Raw genomic sequence first — 16,526 nt, forward strand, 5'->3', positions numbered from 1 at the left:
CCATCTAAATAACCTCAAACACAAACAGTCCTGCATGTTTTAGATATTTTTCCTGCTCCACTTCATCAACTTCTGGGAAATAAATGACCTGGGCACGTCGCTATCAAGTTTAAAGAAGCTGCTCAATAACCCTTTAATCAGGGGGGACTCAGAAGGTTTTCTATCAGTCTTAGTCATATTTGTCTTTGTTGATGAAGTATTCTTAGCCCTGGAACCACAAACATCCGTGTGTCTTATTGGGATTTTATGCAAGAGATTGACGCCAAGTAGTGAAATACTGCAATGATTTTTCAAAATATTTCAAAATCAAAAAATCGGAGGAAAAAAATACATAACTGAAAAACATACCGTGTGTATGGCCCTCCTTTTTAATTCAATACCTCTAAATCAAATCTACCTTCACAGATCTCCTGATTGGCAAACCAAGTCCATCTGTGTGGAATTGTATCTCTGTATGTACGAACAGCACCATGAAGACCAAGCAGACACGTCAGCGATGTTCAAAGCTTGTAACTGAAAAACACTAAAAAGAGTAAATTTACCCAACTGTAAATCTGTCCACACAAATGGACAGACAGTGTAGAGAAATCGATCATCATTGTGGCCGTTATTTAACCTGTGGTAACTCTGGAGGAGGTGCAGACATCCACAGCTCAGGTGGGAGAACATGTTAATTAGAGAATCTGGGAGTTATGGGAGAGTGGCGAAAAGAAAACTGTCGACAGAAAAAACCAGGATGAAATCCTGTTAGTAGTTTGCCAAAACTGTGTCCATGCAACGGACGCGGCACACATATGGAAGACGGCGCTCTGGTCAGATGAGCTAGTTCAATTCACGTTCTTGGCTCACATTTGGAAGGCTACATGTGGTGGAAAACTGCACACCTGACACGGCACTGGCAGGATCATGCTGTGGGGATCGTTTTTTTTTTTTTTTTTTTTTAACAAGGAGAGGGAAGCTGGTCAGAGCTGATGAGAAGACGGACAGAGCTTAATTGTTAGCGACTGTAAAGGACTGGTGAAGAAAGGACTGGGGTTGTGAGGAAAGATGTGCAGAAATGTCCGTTCCTAGAGGTCAGAAGCTGGTAGAGGCAAACTGCAAAAGACTTGCTGCTGGAATTGAGTGGAAACAGGTAAAAACTTGAAAGTCCTGTTATACTTTTAAAAATTAAAGCCAGGAGGCCAAAAATAAGCCTCCCGGCGACATCAAAAACATTATAATTATAAGACTTGTTAAAACTATTAATAACGTTGCATATGGTGACCTGACCGTGAAACCTTCGTGTGTGCAGGCTTTTAAAAAACTGTTGAGTCATCAAGAACTTTCTTTGTATGCAGGCTGTCAATCACTGGGCCAGGCTGATTGTTATCTGTGCAGGCTGAACGGGTAAGGAGGCTTAAAATCCGTCTGACTGGCTGTCATGTGAAGGCGCACCGCCGTCTCCGCATGCCTTCTCTGAATCGGCCTGCGGTAGGCCCCGCCCATCCGCGCAGGTACACCTCCGCAGCGGCCCCTGATTGGTTCATTTGAAACAGATCTCCCCCCCACCTGCATCCCGTGAAGAAGTGGGCAGTCCATCTTTCTATGGTGTCTGCTGATTTCCAGCCGACTTCCAGGTTAGATAACAGCTGAAGACTCGCACGCAGAGAGTTAATGAGCCTGGGCTGAAGTGAGAACGTCAGCAGAGTCTCGCCGTACGTCGTCGTGACTGATTTCTTTTGTGTCCAAGTGGGGAGACTATTTTCTTAAAATTGTCGTCATGTCTCAGAAAAACCTGAACCTCATAGAGGACAGTTTGTGAGTATTTCTCTAATTATACTTTCTCTGTTGAATAGATCTTCTGGGCTTTCACAAAGGCAAAGTTTTTTTTCTTCCTTTCTTTTTATGAGATCCATTGATGAACTGCTGCTGCCTGGTGGTAGGTTGATATTGCTATGTGTGACCAGACTCTGTGTTGCCTGGTTTTCAAAGTGAAACCAACCTCTAGAGATTCCTGCTGTTGCCCAGAGACTGCTGGATGTGTGGCAGTAACTCAGAGAAGCAGTGCTCTGTTAACAGCGCTCCTACTCCTTGGACTTCATGGCATTTTGTCACATTACAGCCTCAAGGTGTAATACTGGGATTTCATGGAGTAGACCTAAACAAGTTGGTGCAAAGAGAAAATGGTACATGGTTTATTAATTTGTTGATTGACGCATAGAAATCTAAAACGTGTGGTGCACATTGGCATATAATCCCCCTAAAAACAAATTTTCTCAGTAAAACACTCCCATGTCCTTGCCAGTGCTGCTTTTTAAAGCTGAGAATCAGCAGAACTGAAAATTGAAGTTCTCCCACTCACTCGATTTGATTTATTTCTGGACTTTAACTAGACCATCTTAACGCATGTCTATGCTTTGTCATGCTAAACCATTTCATTGTGACTTTTAGGGTCCTGCTGAGCATGATGCTGCCACTGCTGTGTTTTCTAATCCGCAATATTGTTGACCCCCCCCCCCCCCCCCCCCCCCCTCCTCCACTTAAGCTTTGGCATGCATGCCAAAAAGTTTAGTTATGTTTTCAGTTTGAACCAGCGCACCCTCTGTCACATGTTTTCTGTATCCCATGGAGCCTGAGATATTGCATTATGAGCTAACGCTGCTTTAAGCATCTCTACAGGCTCTCCCTGGCCTGTCTGCTGTGTAGCTTGGTCTTGATGAAGCTGTTTGTCACAAGTATTTTGGATTTATACTGAAATTAAATTACACGCAAAGGAGCTTAATTGGCCAATCAGATCATATTTGAAGGTAATCAGTTACACTGGATTTTATTCAGAGGTACAGAAGTAAAAGGGAATGAATACTAAAGCCATGAATAAGTTTTATCTTTTTATCTAAAACTTCTGTATTGTCTTACATCCTCTCCACAAATATAGCCTACCTTGCATTGATCTACAGCATAAAATCCAAATAAAATAAATCCTACTTTGTGGAACTGACATGATGAAATGTGTGGCGGGGGGAATTAAAAGGGTGTAAATAGTTTTGCTAAGCACTGTAAATGTGCAGCTGCTGGACTCAAACACCTGCTTTGAATAGCCCATCGAATTGACAGATATATTAAACTAGATTTTTTTCAAAAACAAACAACATTTCTTGTACCTGTTTACTGTTCATCCCTTCCTCCGGTGGAGTTGAAGACATGTCTTTGTTGATGCTTTACAAGCTGTTTGTGTTTAAAAAAAAAAGTACCAAATTCTCCTTTGTGTGCAAGACAGAGCAATGATGCTGAAGGTAATGAAAAGATGTTTACTGTCGGCACACTGGAGCGGTTTTGATCCACGCTGACGCCTCTAAAAAGGCGACACATCTCCTCATGTTCCCATCAGCGATTTCATTTCTCTACCTTGTTTTGGATCGATCTGAGCTGTGTGGGGCTCATTTAGAAAGCTGGATCATCCCTTTGACATTTTTTTTTTCTCCCCCTGGTTCTCCTGGATTAGAAGCATGGATGAGTTAACCCCTCTTGTGAAGAGAAGAGACAGCGGCAAGAAATGCCAGCGGAGCCTGAGTTTGGGAAGTGTCGACACGCGGGCCAGGCAGCTAAATCAAAGCTTCAAAACGAGCTTCAGGTAGTGCACACGACACCACAAAGACATCAGGACAAAAATCCTATTGAGATTTAACATCGATGTATTCTCAGATTATGCCATGATACTGTACATGCGGATTAAATTGAGCCCTTTGTGACCTCAGGGACCAGACCACAGCAGAAGATTATCTTGGCAGGTCAGAGGGGCCCATCGTCAGTCATGTAAGTCCCCTTAAACAAGATCCATACCTGCCTTTAATTTAGGGCTGGACGATAATTAAATAATGATATATATCGATCGCTAAATGTATGTATGATAGAAAAAAAGGGTCAGTAAGAAGTTCAACAGAATAACAGTTTTCATTCCTTTTGCATGCTAGCCTATTATCTCTCTCTCTCGATAGATAGATAGATAGATAGATAGATAGATAGATAGATAGATAGATAGATAGATAGATAGATAGATAGATAGATAGATAGATAGATAGATAGATAGATAGATATGGCCAGGGTAGCACTTTTGAGTTTGTTGATAATTATCAATGTCGATCAATATGATTTCTATTTTATCAATATACTTTTTTCTATATCTTCCAGCCCTACATTCATTTCTAAATATGCAGTGCTATTTTTTTTCTCCCATTTGAATTGTTATTACTCAGATATGTAGCTTCAATTGTGATTTACACTTTCTGATACAATGAGCTTTTTTAATATCTGTAAAAGCATGTATGTTATAAAGACTTTTAAAGGCTTTACTTTTGAGGATGCATGTGATGCCCTCATTTACAGAAGACAATTATCTAATTGTTGTCAATTACTTTGTGAAAATCTGAAGTGATTTCTTAGTGGTTTAATTGTCACATAACAAGTTCTGCCCGGCTGTTCCATATTATGTCTCATTACAACCACAATCTTGCATCTGATAGACCAACACAAAGTGGTGCCCAGTAAATGGCAGCTCAATTATTTTAAAGCATAAAGAACTTCTCATCAGTCTGATGAAACAAAAGGAATCAGTCTCATTTCAATAACCAATATGAATGATACATCTTCATTTAATCAAGGGAGAATATTGTTTTGTGCTTTGTAGAAATGAATCATATTTTTACATTATGAAAATAAATGTATTCTTTAAATTATTATTATTGATACTAGAATTGAAAGCAATTGGTTGCACTGTAACTGGGAATGCTTGTTTGTGGGGAATATGGATCCACATGGATCCTGGAATGCCTGAAGCTGTACAAGATCTACAGCACTCTGGGAGAATATACCAAGGAGTCACCTCTGCTGTTCTGCGTAGGCCTGAACCCCCTCAGCCAAATCCAATAACCAACAAGTCTGGTTATGGGTATGGACTATCAGCCGCCTGCTGTACATGGATGACATCAAGCTGTATGCTAAGAGTGAGTGAGACATTGACTCGCTGATCCACACCACCAGGATCCACAGCAGGGACAACAGAATGTCATTCAGGCTGGAGAAATGTGGCCGGATGGTGACAAAGAGAGGGAATGTAATCCACACAGAGGGGATTGCACTCCGAGGAGGGAGAATAGCAGATGTTGAAGAAATCTATAAGTACCTTGGAATACCACCAGCAAATGGCAACCACAAAGAGGCCACAAGGAAAGCATAAACAGCCAAATACCTGCAACGAGTCATGCAAGTTCTGAGAAGTCAGCTCAACGGCAAGAACAAGGTCCGGACAATCAACCGCTATGCCTTGTCAGTAATCAGATACTCTGCTGCAGTAATAAGTTGGCCAAAGGAGGAAATCCACACCACTGATGTAAAAACACGAAAGCTACTCACCATACATGGTGGATTCCACCTAAAATCTGGTATCCACAGGCTATACACTAAGCGCCAAAAAGGAGGCAGAGGCCTGGTGAGCATCAGAGCCACCGTTGAAGATGACGCATCCAAGCTCAAAGAATATATCAGGAAAATTGCCCCAAGGGATGAAACGTTCAGTGAATGTCTCAGACAATGGAAGCTGGAAGAGAAGGAACTGAGGGAACCATGGTAGGAGGAAAAACCTCTGCATGGCATGTACCACCAACAGATAGCTGAAGTGGCTTACATGACCAAATCCTACCAATGGCTAGAGAGGGCTGGACTGAAGGACAGTACTGAAGCACTGATCATGGCAGCACAGCAGCAGGCCATGAGCACCAGAGCAGTAGAGGTCCAGATCTACCATACCAGAAAATATCCCAGGTGCAGACTATGCAAAGAGGCTCCAGAAACCATCCAGCATCTCATAGCAGTGTGTAGGATCTAGCAGGGAAGGAATACATGGAACGCCATAACCAAGTGGCTGGTATAGTGTACAGAAACATCTGTTCAGAATACCAACTGGAGACCCGCAGGTAAAAATGGGAGTCACCTCCCAAGGTGGTGGAGAATGACAGAGCTAAGATCCTGTGGGACTTCCAGATATGAACAGAGAAAATGGTAATGGCCAACCAACCAGAGATTGTGATCATTGATGAGCAGCAGAGGTCAGTTGTCATGATCAATGTTGCCTTTCCAAGTGATGAAAACATCAGGAAAAAACAAGAAACTGGAGAAATACCAAAGGCTCAGGAAAGAACTAGAAAGAGCCTGGAAGATGTGGACAACAGTGGTGTCCATGGTCATAGGAGCAGTAAACTCTGGAGAAGTGGCTCCAACAGATACCTGGAGAAACATCAGACATCTCAGTCCAGAAGACCAATATCTTAGTAACAGCTAAGATCCTAAGAAGAAACCTCAAGCACCCAGGCCTCTGATAGAGGACCCGAGCTTGAGAGATGACCCCAGCCTGGGCTTCTTGGCAGCTTTTCTGACGAAGGCTCGGTAGGTTTGAGGTTACGCCTTATGATTTCCACTTTCTGATGGTGCTCTTTAGCTATCCTTTTAGCCTCCAAATCGTGTCTGCTGTGTTCCTTCATCATCTTCTCTAATGTTCTCTAAGAAACCTTCACTGAACAGCTCCATTTCTACAGAGCATATCAAAGGTTGCCAGAGTAAAGAGGATTTAATTCAAATCCCATTCACCCTTTTCCAAATTTTATTTAAAAAAAGAAAGAGGGGAAAAACATGTCATTTGTCTTCCACTGCACAATTCTGAACAAATTATTGTTGATCACCAATTAAAAACACTGACATTTGTGGTTGTAACGTGGCTAAATGTGGAAATGATTAATTTCTATCAATACTTCCACAAGTCACTGTAAATAAAACCAATAGAAACAAAAGCACAGATCCAATTACACTGTGTCCATATCAGCTGAACAAGTACCGTTCAGATATGTGTTCTCGTGGAAGGAAACACAACCACCCCGACTTCAGAGAAAGCCTTTCACTACCCGTTGGTTTAGGAAGGGATGTAGGACAATTTCCAAACCACCTGTAGTCCATCACTCTACAGTGGAGAAAACAGAGCAACGTCTTGTTGGGTACAAAAACACTCCTTAACCACACTAGTACATGGTTACACATGTTTTACATATTTCCCTGATCCGACAATTAAATACATTACCTCGATGGTATGACATCAAGTCATGCGGAAGCTTGTTAGTTACTCGATTACCAAGATGAGTCAGAAGTGGATAATCGCTGGTCATCCTCATGCCTTCATTTGTTTGTACAGGGTAAGGCTGGACGATATAGAAGAAAAAACATATTGATAAAATAGAAATCATTGATTGATATCGATGATTATCAACAAATTCAAAACACGATTTTAAGTGCAGCCCTGGCCATTTTATGCTGTTGCTTAGCGACTTATTTTTAGATACAGAACACTGAATTCAAACTCAACCCTTTATTCAACCAGCTTTTTACCAAAACCGCAAGTTTTTATAAAAGAAAAAGAATGTGTGCACTCTGAACTCTTGAAGGGGGCGGAGCTTGGATCCTGGGTCTGCTTTTGTGATTGGTTGGGAGGATGTAATGACTGTAATATTAACTTACATGGCTAGAATGCAAAAGGAAGGAAAACTGTTATTCTATTGAACTTTTTATTGACCCTTTTTTTTTCTGTCATCGATATACGATATATCTGTCATCGGTTTTCATTTAAACTATATTTATATAGCACCAATTCACAACACATGACATCCCAAGGCACTTTACAAAGTCAAATCCAATCAAATCACACAGACAGATTTGTCGAAAATGTTCCAATCCAAGGAAACCCAGCAGTGGACAGTCATCTGCATTGGTGGTGGCTTTGCAGCAATCCCTCATACCAAGCATTCATGGCAGACTAAACAGCTGTACATGATGCAGTATTGTCCCACAGTTAAGATACTCACCACATTTTTTAGATTTATGTTTGATAAAGTTTCCATAAAATACAAATGTTTGTGGTTAAAGTGGGGGTGGGGTGTTCCAAGGTTCTATTGGTAAGAATACTGCCAAGGCCCAAATTTTATGTATGTCTTTTATGCAAGACACCTTGTGGTTTTGACCTTTAAAAAATACAATATACAAAAGAGCCTATTTATTATTCTGTCCACAAATGTATTCTAGTGTCAAATGTGGGGTCAAGTGTTTGACAGCTAAAACTTGGCTAACGAGGTGCTGTACAGCAGGGCAATGATCACAAACACAGCAGCAAATTAAACAAGCAGACTCCGTGTTCTGCAGCTGCCCAGTCCAAATCAGATTTTGCCCGACTGAAATGCTGTTATACGACCTCCAGAGAGCTCTGCACCAACATCTGCTTCGTCCTGGTTTGCTAACTAATGTGTTTCTGTTTTCTGGAGATGTACGCTCATCGTGCTCTGCTGCACACCACCATAATATTTGAAATATGATTGCATGCAGTACATATGGTATCTACAAATTAAATCATGTGCTAGGCTTCTTCCCATTTCAAAAACATAGATTTATGTTCGTTTCAAAAGTTTAAATGAACAAACAAAGTAACTGTTTCCTACAGCAACTGCATTAATCTGTCGCAAAACATGTAAATGTGTTGTGAGTTCCTATATATTAAGAACCGTAATAATATTGAAAATAAAACAAATGGCTAAATATTATGTTGAATTTGTGAAAATGGCTAAATTACTTTATTAAAGGTGCTTGGCAAAATTGTGTGTGGCTAAAATACTGGACTTCTAAGTTTTATACAAACTGTTTATGTAAAATCATAAGAAGTAAATGGTGACATGTTAAGAGAGGAGCTCATATATTTACCTAGCATTTTACAATTAGCCTTATCCCAGCACGAGTACAGTCATATTCAATAATTTAGAAAATGGTTTTCTAAGAGGTTGGTTTGTCACATTTTGAGAAAAAAAGACTTTTAAGCCGCTGTGAAACACACTTTTAATCAAACCCCCTTTCTGCCTGAAAAATATTGCTTTATTTTCATTGGTCTGATGCAATAATCTGTGTTTTAATAAACTGAAGGTGGGGGGGGGGGGGGATCCTAATCATCAAAAATAAAGGCTTTCAAATATCATCAGTCTGTATTAATCTATATAATGTTTCATTATTGAATTGAGTTACTGAAATAAAGGAACTTTTCAACCATAATCTAATTTATTGAATATGACCGTTAGCACTTGGGTTTTTGTTGTAATTTCTTTTTAAAAGCTGTGTTAAAACTGTGCAATTTATGTAATGGTATTGTTTTATTGCCAATTTCCAAGATTCTGTTATGTACCTTGGACAAGCCCTGCTTGAGTTTATTTAGATTTTCTTTCAGATTCAGATTGTCTTCTTCAGAAGGCTGCTGTGTTGAGTGGGGCTTGGCAGCTAGATGTCACCTCATGGACAATAAAACAAAAGACTGTCCAGGCCCGATAATCCCATTATCCCATCATACTCAAAGGCCTTGTTTGGCCAAATTCTCCAACAAGTCAGTGATCAGCAGTGATCATAATGTTTCACTGCTGCTCCAGAGCAAAGACTTGTTACTTCAGCTCCAAGTCTATTGTAGCACCCACTTTGTGTTGAAAACATTGTTCAAATATGTCGCGCAACATACAGGATCTGAATTTGTGTTGTTTGTTTGTTTGTTCCCCCACAGAGCTTTTTAAAGTACAATAAAACCTTCCACAAGCTGTTTGAGGAGATCCCCAAAGAGGAGAGGGTGACATACAGTGAGTGTTCCCACCATCAGAGTCTGTTACACATTTACTGAGATTGATTATGGAGATGATCTCCCATCCCAGCGTTTCTACCAGTTATCTCTGCTGCCTTCATTTTCCGATCATTAGCCGCCTAATTCGCTCGATTGCCAACTATTCTGCAGAGGACGCGGAGCTGCAACACCTCGTGTGGACAAATGAATCAGCAGATGTGCTAATGTTGCCCCGGTGACTCCTAATGTGCTTGTTGTCGTTGCAGCGTTTACGTGCGCCTTGCAGAGGGAGGTTCTGTATCACGGCAAACTCTATGTGTCGGAGAACAATGTGTGCTTCCACTCGTCCGTGCTGCTTAAAGAGACCAAGGTAGTTCACTTGGACATATTTCTGATGTAAAACGTCCATTGCTTTTCCTGAGGGGAAAAGCAATGGACGATCACATTTTGAAAAATTCACTATAATTCACTAAAAAGATTGGATTAAAATTAACTAAAAGCCAATTGGGTTTGTGTGTAGAACTATTTAATAAGTTACATCATTCAGAAGTCAATTTATTTAAGTTAAAACCATCATATGGATAATTACTCATCAACTGATGTTTTCAAGCCTTTTGTCAGTTAATTATGACTTTTCTGCTTACAGCTATTGAAAATGGGACATATAAGATTAGAAGTATTGTATCGGATCATTAAAAAGCTTCTTTTTTATATAAAAAAGTGAGTTTACTGAAAAGTATATCTGATGCCTGCTTAAAGGTTATTTTCTAAAGGTGCTTTCAATCTCACAAACAAGCCTCATTGGAATCCATATTTGAATTTATTATTTGAATGGAAAGTATTTTTTTATTTTTTATTTTTACATAAGGGTTCATTGAAAAGGTTACAATCAATTTTTAATTTCCCAGTTACGCGACAATGCAGGAATTCTTATTCTTAAATGGCGAAATAATGTGAAGGTTCTGGAGTGGCCTGGTTAAAGTTGACCTCAGATCAGATTTAAATGCTGTGGCTTGACCTTTAAAGTCATGCTTAAAAAAAAAATACAAATAAAATAATAATGCGAGGAACAGTGGGCAAAACTTTCTCAGGGATTAAAAAGAATCATTGACAGTTTGTGTGACGGTTGTCACCAACGATTTAAATAGCACAACTAGTTATTGGGTTATAGGGGCAACGACTCATAGGCTGTAAAGCACATATTAACCAGAACTGACCTGCTTTGTCTCATTACAGGTGGTGATCGCTATTTCCAGTTTGAAGGAGATTAAGAAGCATAACCCAACTCTGTCTGTGCTGTCATTAAAAACATCCAATGGAGAGAAGGTCAGGCTCTGCGAATGCTTTTAGAACAGCACCATGTCTGGTATTCTGTGCCGAGCACTTTGGCTCCTGCAGTGTGCTGAGCAGTGAAAAAAATATATCGTCATCTGCGAAAAGGGCATCATTATTGTGAAGTTAAAGCAATGCATTACAGAAATGTTTATATGTGTAACCAACAAATGTGCAATCATTTTCAATTAGCAGTGAAAGCCTCTCGGTACGATGACAGAACTCCCATGAGTTGCTTTTAGTGTATTTTGTGCAGTTTCAACGTTTTAATACATGAGATGTGGTAGATGATACACGTTTCCATCTGACTTCTGTTTACCAAGGTTATTCATTAATTCCTGAGATCAGGAAGGGAAAGCTATGACCTGACTCGATTAGCTCCCTCAGTTTCATCTCTAGCCAAAAAATTTAATAAATCAATGAAAATTAAACATTGAAAAACTGATGGACAATAAGTGACGCTGGGATTCCTTGAAAAAAATTAACCAAAGTTCTACATTTGAAACCTATGCCCATGCTTTGGCCCAGTTTTAACCCTTTCTTTTGTCCCCCCCCCCCTTCTCTTTCAGTATTTGTTTGCATCAGTGAGGAACTACGCCCTGTGTTACGAACTCCTCCAAAGCCTCTGCTGTCAGGCCCAGGTAAAGTGAAAGCTCTCCCAGCTCAGAACAACTTTTCCACACAAAGATTGTTGCTTTAAAAGGCTTGTTTGCTTCAGGAGGAGAGCAGTCCCAGCAGCAGCCCTGTCCTGTCCCGTGCAGACCTCAATGCTGTGCAAAACGCGGTGAGAATGCAGCTCATGAGAATTTAAGCACTAGGAGTCCAGAAGAGAACGCGTTGAATTCTCAGCGTCAACATCTCCTCGTCTACAGGGCTCCAGCTGGTCCAGTTTAGAGGAGAGTTTTGACAACGACGATCTCAACGGCGCCGTCACTCCGGTTAAGGAAGAAGGTGCAGATGCAACGCTGAATGGCATTAAGGGGCATCTGGACATTGCTGCAGCGTGTAACAACACATTTGTGTCTTCCCAGCTAACGGCGCATGCAGGTCCACGCCGGAGAGCAGCTTCACGGACGAAAACAGCGGAGGTGAGCCAGAGTAACGAGTCATTACCGATCGGCGTGTTGACGTTTTTTTTTTTTTCTTTTTTTAATTGACGTTTTCTTTCTATTAGCCGGGTCGTGGAGCTTCCTTGAGAACGTGGCACAGTTTTTGTTCTTCAGGGAACATCTGAGTCTCAGAGCCATCTTCCACATCTTCCTGATCCTGTGAGTAATAAAGTCTGCTAACGTCTCGACTGGCTACTGAAGCCGCTTCAGCAGTTTTTACATCCAAAGACCAGACTTTCTCGCTTTCTTTAAAGGTGATACTCCTACTGGCTTCTTGTCTGCTTGTTTTTTCAGTGCTTTAATACATTGCAAAAAGCTGGATCTAAATTAATAAAGAGGTCAAAGAACCTTAGCTCATATGCACACTGCTTAGACCATCACAATTCAGTCGGCAGATACTTTAAGTAAAACAGCCACTCGCATGTAATAAATTAGCTATAATAATTTCTGGTGCGGTTTTTGTGTTCTGAATTATGAGTCAGGTTCATTCTAACACCCTGACATGACGCCACTTTACATGTCTGATTAAATTTGATTCATGCACTCTATTCACGGCATATATATATGACTTTTAAGCCAGCTGACCAAATATGGTAAAAATCCTCAGAATACATAAAGTATGACTGTTTCCCTGCTAAATTAATCTTACCTATTGAGTTTTCCTCTCTTTTTAATCACGTAGCGATCACAAACCTTAACGTGTATTTTAGGTTTTTATGTTATGCATCAACACAAAGTAGTACATAATTGGGAAATGAGCCATTCTAACACATGAATGTGCCTTTCTAATATGAGGCTCTCCTGTCATGTTTAACTAGACTAACCCTACCGACTAGCCTCGGTAGGGTTCCAGAGTATAGGGGCTGTATAGTTATGCATGAAACACTTAAATCATTTATATAAAGAAAATACTGTGGAAACAAAGTGTGTCCTTTTCCTGCCACTTCAGTCTTCCACAGCTTTTTTTTTTTTTATCTGTAACCTAAATTCCTGATGGGTCACATGAAAATGAGTTGGTGTAACCTACAACTTCAAAAGTGTGGGAATACTTCAGAAAGGGTGCCTTGCATGTAGTAATGTACCTAAAGCAATTTCCACCTCCATCAGTTAAGGCTGTCCTTTTTTTTTAGCTACTGTACTTTTCTAACTAAACTGGATTCATGGAATGTGCATCGTACATTTTTTGCCTTTTGAAACCAATGAAGCTCACGTCTTGTGTAAAAACAAACTTTAGACACCGGGTTAATAGATAGCAGCGCTCTGATTCGGGCTTGATAAAGGCGACCGCTCGATCTTTTCCTTGACGTTGGATGCCTCTTTGAGTTCAGAGAGTTCAACCCACACACCCGTGCCGGTGCGTCCACTCGCTCACCGGATCGGCTGATCACGCCAAAGCGAAAAATTCCTGAAAACCTTGAGATGATGACGATAAGATCACATGATTTACACTCGTGCTCTCTGTGTAGATGGAGGTCACTGATGGCTCATTGTTGGTCAAATCAACCTGATCAGTATATGATTCACTTCTGTGCGTGTTCCTCTGCAGGGTGCTGTTGCTGGTCCTGGCGTCAGGCTACATCGGGCTGAGGATCACGGCTCTGGAGGAGCAGCTGAGCTCTCTGGGAGCCCTGGCCGACCTGACGTCCCACTACACAGAGTGAGTACAGCCGCGCAAACGGCAAGGAGGAAGTCTGTTGGGGAGTGTGTGGGAAAGGGAAAAGTGAGATTGCTCAAACCGGTTTTCAAACAATTACCACCTGCTGATCGCAGTTAGACATGGGGGGGAAGTAGCTTTACTTGTTCATAGCAAAAGTAAAAGGAAGAGAGGTAACTGCATTCCAGGCGATCACGCCTACCTGTATGTAGTGCATGGGTTTTTTATGCTGAAACAACATAAGGGAACGAACACCATGTTTAAGTCTCAACAGTACATTCAGTCTTTGTAAAGTTAAGCCTTTTGGATGCAGACACCATTTGACAGATGTGCTGCACTGTTTCCATCAGCCAGAAGCAGACTTGGCGCTGACTGTAATTTTAAGTCACATTTAAGTCAGGAAAAAAAGTGACAAATTAACATGTTAGGTTAAAAAAAGCTGTACTGTAACCAGCTTTCAAAATATTGATTTTATTTAATTTTTTTTAACAGTGTGTTTAGATTAGGCTGAAAATTCTCCCAGTAGATTAATTTTACCGCTCCTCTCTTTATCTCATGTTTGTTCTCCTTTTGTTTTTTTCCACACTAGGTACCAGGAAACATAGCCACCTGTCACGAAGGCATGTCAGCAAGAAAACGCAGTGAACTTTGTATGCAGTGCATCTTTAAATGGAAAATGTATTATTATTTTTCGGTATTGCACACAGACACTTTCTCTCACAACAGACAGCAAAGTCGTTTTTTTAGGTTTGATGTTCCAACGCTAAGCACAGAGATGCTTCTAGCTTCTGTGAACCGGGTTCAGGTACGGGCCGGCTACCAGTATCAAGGCGTACCAAGGTTTTGAAAAGTTACGGGTTTAGAGCCTAGAACAAACAAACAAACAAAAAAAAAAAAAAACTTGTCGTGCAGTTCCTACAATTGTACAAACTGTTCAGATTAGTTTGACACAGACGCCACCTTGGCTGCCCTACAGTGTCTTAAGGTGAATTTCAACAATAGTCAATGTAGGAGTTAAAAATGTCTTTTTAATTAAACGCCAGAGAAAATGGACAGAGTTAAAGTTATGAGAGAAGTAGGGTAATGCTGCCCTTCCCACACTTGTTGCTGCAAACTGTCTAAAAGAAGGCATTCTTATTTAAAAATGCAAGTGGGGAAACCCCAACTCCCAGGAAGGTTGCTAACTAGGTAGATAACCCAGCTAATTAAAACCAGACTTTTATAATCCCAGTTTAGCTGTATATAAATAGCAGAACCGCAAAAATGTATAACAATGCAGAGAATTATCTCACTAAGTTTAGCACGCATATCATAAGCATATTATTTTACTAATTGTTTGAAACAAATAGATCATATCATAGATTTTCTTAGTTAATTGTGTATACCTGCTTATCAGTGCAGGGTCACCGGGCAGGGCCTATGCCAAGTGGTCATTGAGAGGTGGTACACCCTGGGCAGGTTGCCAGTCCATCACATAACCATGCTAACATACTCGTATCTAAGGCCAAGTTAGAGAGACTAGTTAACAACAGTCCTGGTTTTGTACTGTGGGAGGAGGCCTGAGTACCCAGACAAAATACCCACACATGCACAGGAAGAACCCGGGCCAGGATTTGAACCCAGGACCTTCGTGCTGCAAAGCAACAGCGCCACCAGCTGCACCAATAGAATTGCATACCTGACCAGACTGTGTGAGGAAAGATTGAGCAGCAGCAGCAGCTAGCGAAGCCATGTGGAGACTAGTCTTGCTGATTTCAGGAACTAGAACTCACAACAGCAAACAAGCTTAAACCGGAGGCAACTAGACTCGTTTTGACAGAAAACGTTGACAAAGTCCGGTTACCTCCAATTTTGGCTGGTTTGCTGTTGCGATGACCCGGATAACTGAGAATTTGCACAGACATAAAACTCACTACCTTGGCTGTGATTTTTTTTTTGTCTTATTTGTAAATATGAGAATATTTGCTAATTTGTTTTCTTTTTAAGTCCTCATTCTATGGAAAATCCAATGTACTGTACTGTTAGAATTTGTACACTTTATTCTGTCAATGACAACTCTAACCAGCAGAGGGCAGTCAGTCACTGCAGATTCCCTGAAGCTGTGCAGTTGCATTTGGTGGCCATAAATGCATTAAGCTCAATACAACCAATTAAGCTTCTGCGTAATTAATTAATTACGCAGAAGCTAAAATAAAACATTTATGAAATCTCAGCTTTTTTTATGCTGGAAGTTTCTTTTTTATGCTCAAACTAGAGGTTTCTGAGACCAAAAGTAAATGTGTAAGCTTTTCAAAAGCCTGATGATTAAGTGATCATGTGCGCTCTGTACTTGTATGGATTAATTATGCATGTCTAATCTAAAACTGGTTTATTTCCCCTGCAATTTAATGCTTTTAAAATAATCCCTAACATTTTCAGCACTCATTACTTCCAGCATGGCAGCAGCCTTAAATGTACAAAAGCAACAATTTGCATTTCTATGTAAACTGCACAGTTTGTGAAATAAATGTTAATATATGGACTGTAAATAACCGAAACCACCCAGTTTCACATTTTTGTACGCAAGTGATTTTATTATTTTGTCGTCCATAAAAAGGTCAAGATTCAGTCCCATGAATTAATTTCATTACATCATATTCTCAGTTCAAAAAAAAGCAACATAAAATTACAAATTATAATACAAAGAAAAGAACAGGTAAGTACAGTAACTATATAAACAGTCTACTAACAGGTTCTACGTCCCCGTCCCCCCCTCCCCAACATCTGACCCAGT

General features: G+C 40.5%; 1 protein-coding gene across 2 annotated transcripts; it reads left to right on the forward strand.

The window, feature by feature from the left end:
* Positions 1–1,590: 1,590 nt before the first annotated feature.
* LOC105934210 (GRAM domain-containing protein 2A) lies at positions 1,591–15,902 on the forward strand. Of its 2 annotated transcripts, none has more exons than XM_021322348.2 (13): positions 1,591–1,797; positions 3,482–3,610; positions 3,735–3,792; positions 9,605–9,677; positions 9,925–10,028; positions 10,895–10,984; positions 11,560–11,631; positions 11,709–11,774; positions 11,863–11,941; positions 12,022–12,078; positions 12,165–12,258; positions 13,646–13,756; positions 14,343–15,902. In XM_021322348.2, exons 1-13 carry the CDS (start codon positions 1,760–1,762, stop codon positions 14,356–14,358), a joined length of 987 nt encoding a protein of 328 aa, XP_021178023.2. In that variant the 5' UTR covers positions 1,591–1,759; the 3' UTR covers positions 14,359–15,902. The 2 variants fall into 2 exon arrangements, with proteins under 2 accessions (XP_021178023.2, XP_035993941.1); XM_036138048.1 differs by lacking the exon at positions 1,591–1,797 and adding an exon at positions 1,842–1,918.
* The last annotated feature ends 624 nt before the right edge of the window (positions 15,903–16,526 follow it).

The sequence above is a fragment of the Fundulus heteroclitus genome, chromosome 6 (genome assembly GCF_011125445.2).
Source record: "Fundulus heteroclitus isolate FHET01 chromosome 6, MU-UCD_Fhet_4.1, whole genome shotgun sequence".
NCBI lineage: Eukaryota > Metazoa > Chordata > Actinopteri > Cyprinodontiformes > Fundulidae > Fundulus > Fundulus heteroclitus.

Coding starts and splice junctions, on each gene's coding strand:
- LOC105934210 (XM_021322348.2), top strand. CDS start 1,760: ATGTCTCAGAAAAACCTGAACCTCATAGAGGACAGTTT. Junction 12,079..12,164: donor CACGGACGAAAACAGCGGAG/GTGAGCCAGAGT, acceptor TCTTTCTATTAG/CCGGGTCGTGGAGCTTCCTT. Junction 12,259..13,645: donor TTCCACATCTTCCTGATCCT/GTGAGTAATAAA, acceptor GTTCCTCTGCAG/GGTGCTGTTGCTGGTCCTGG.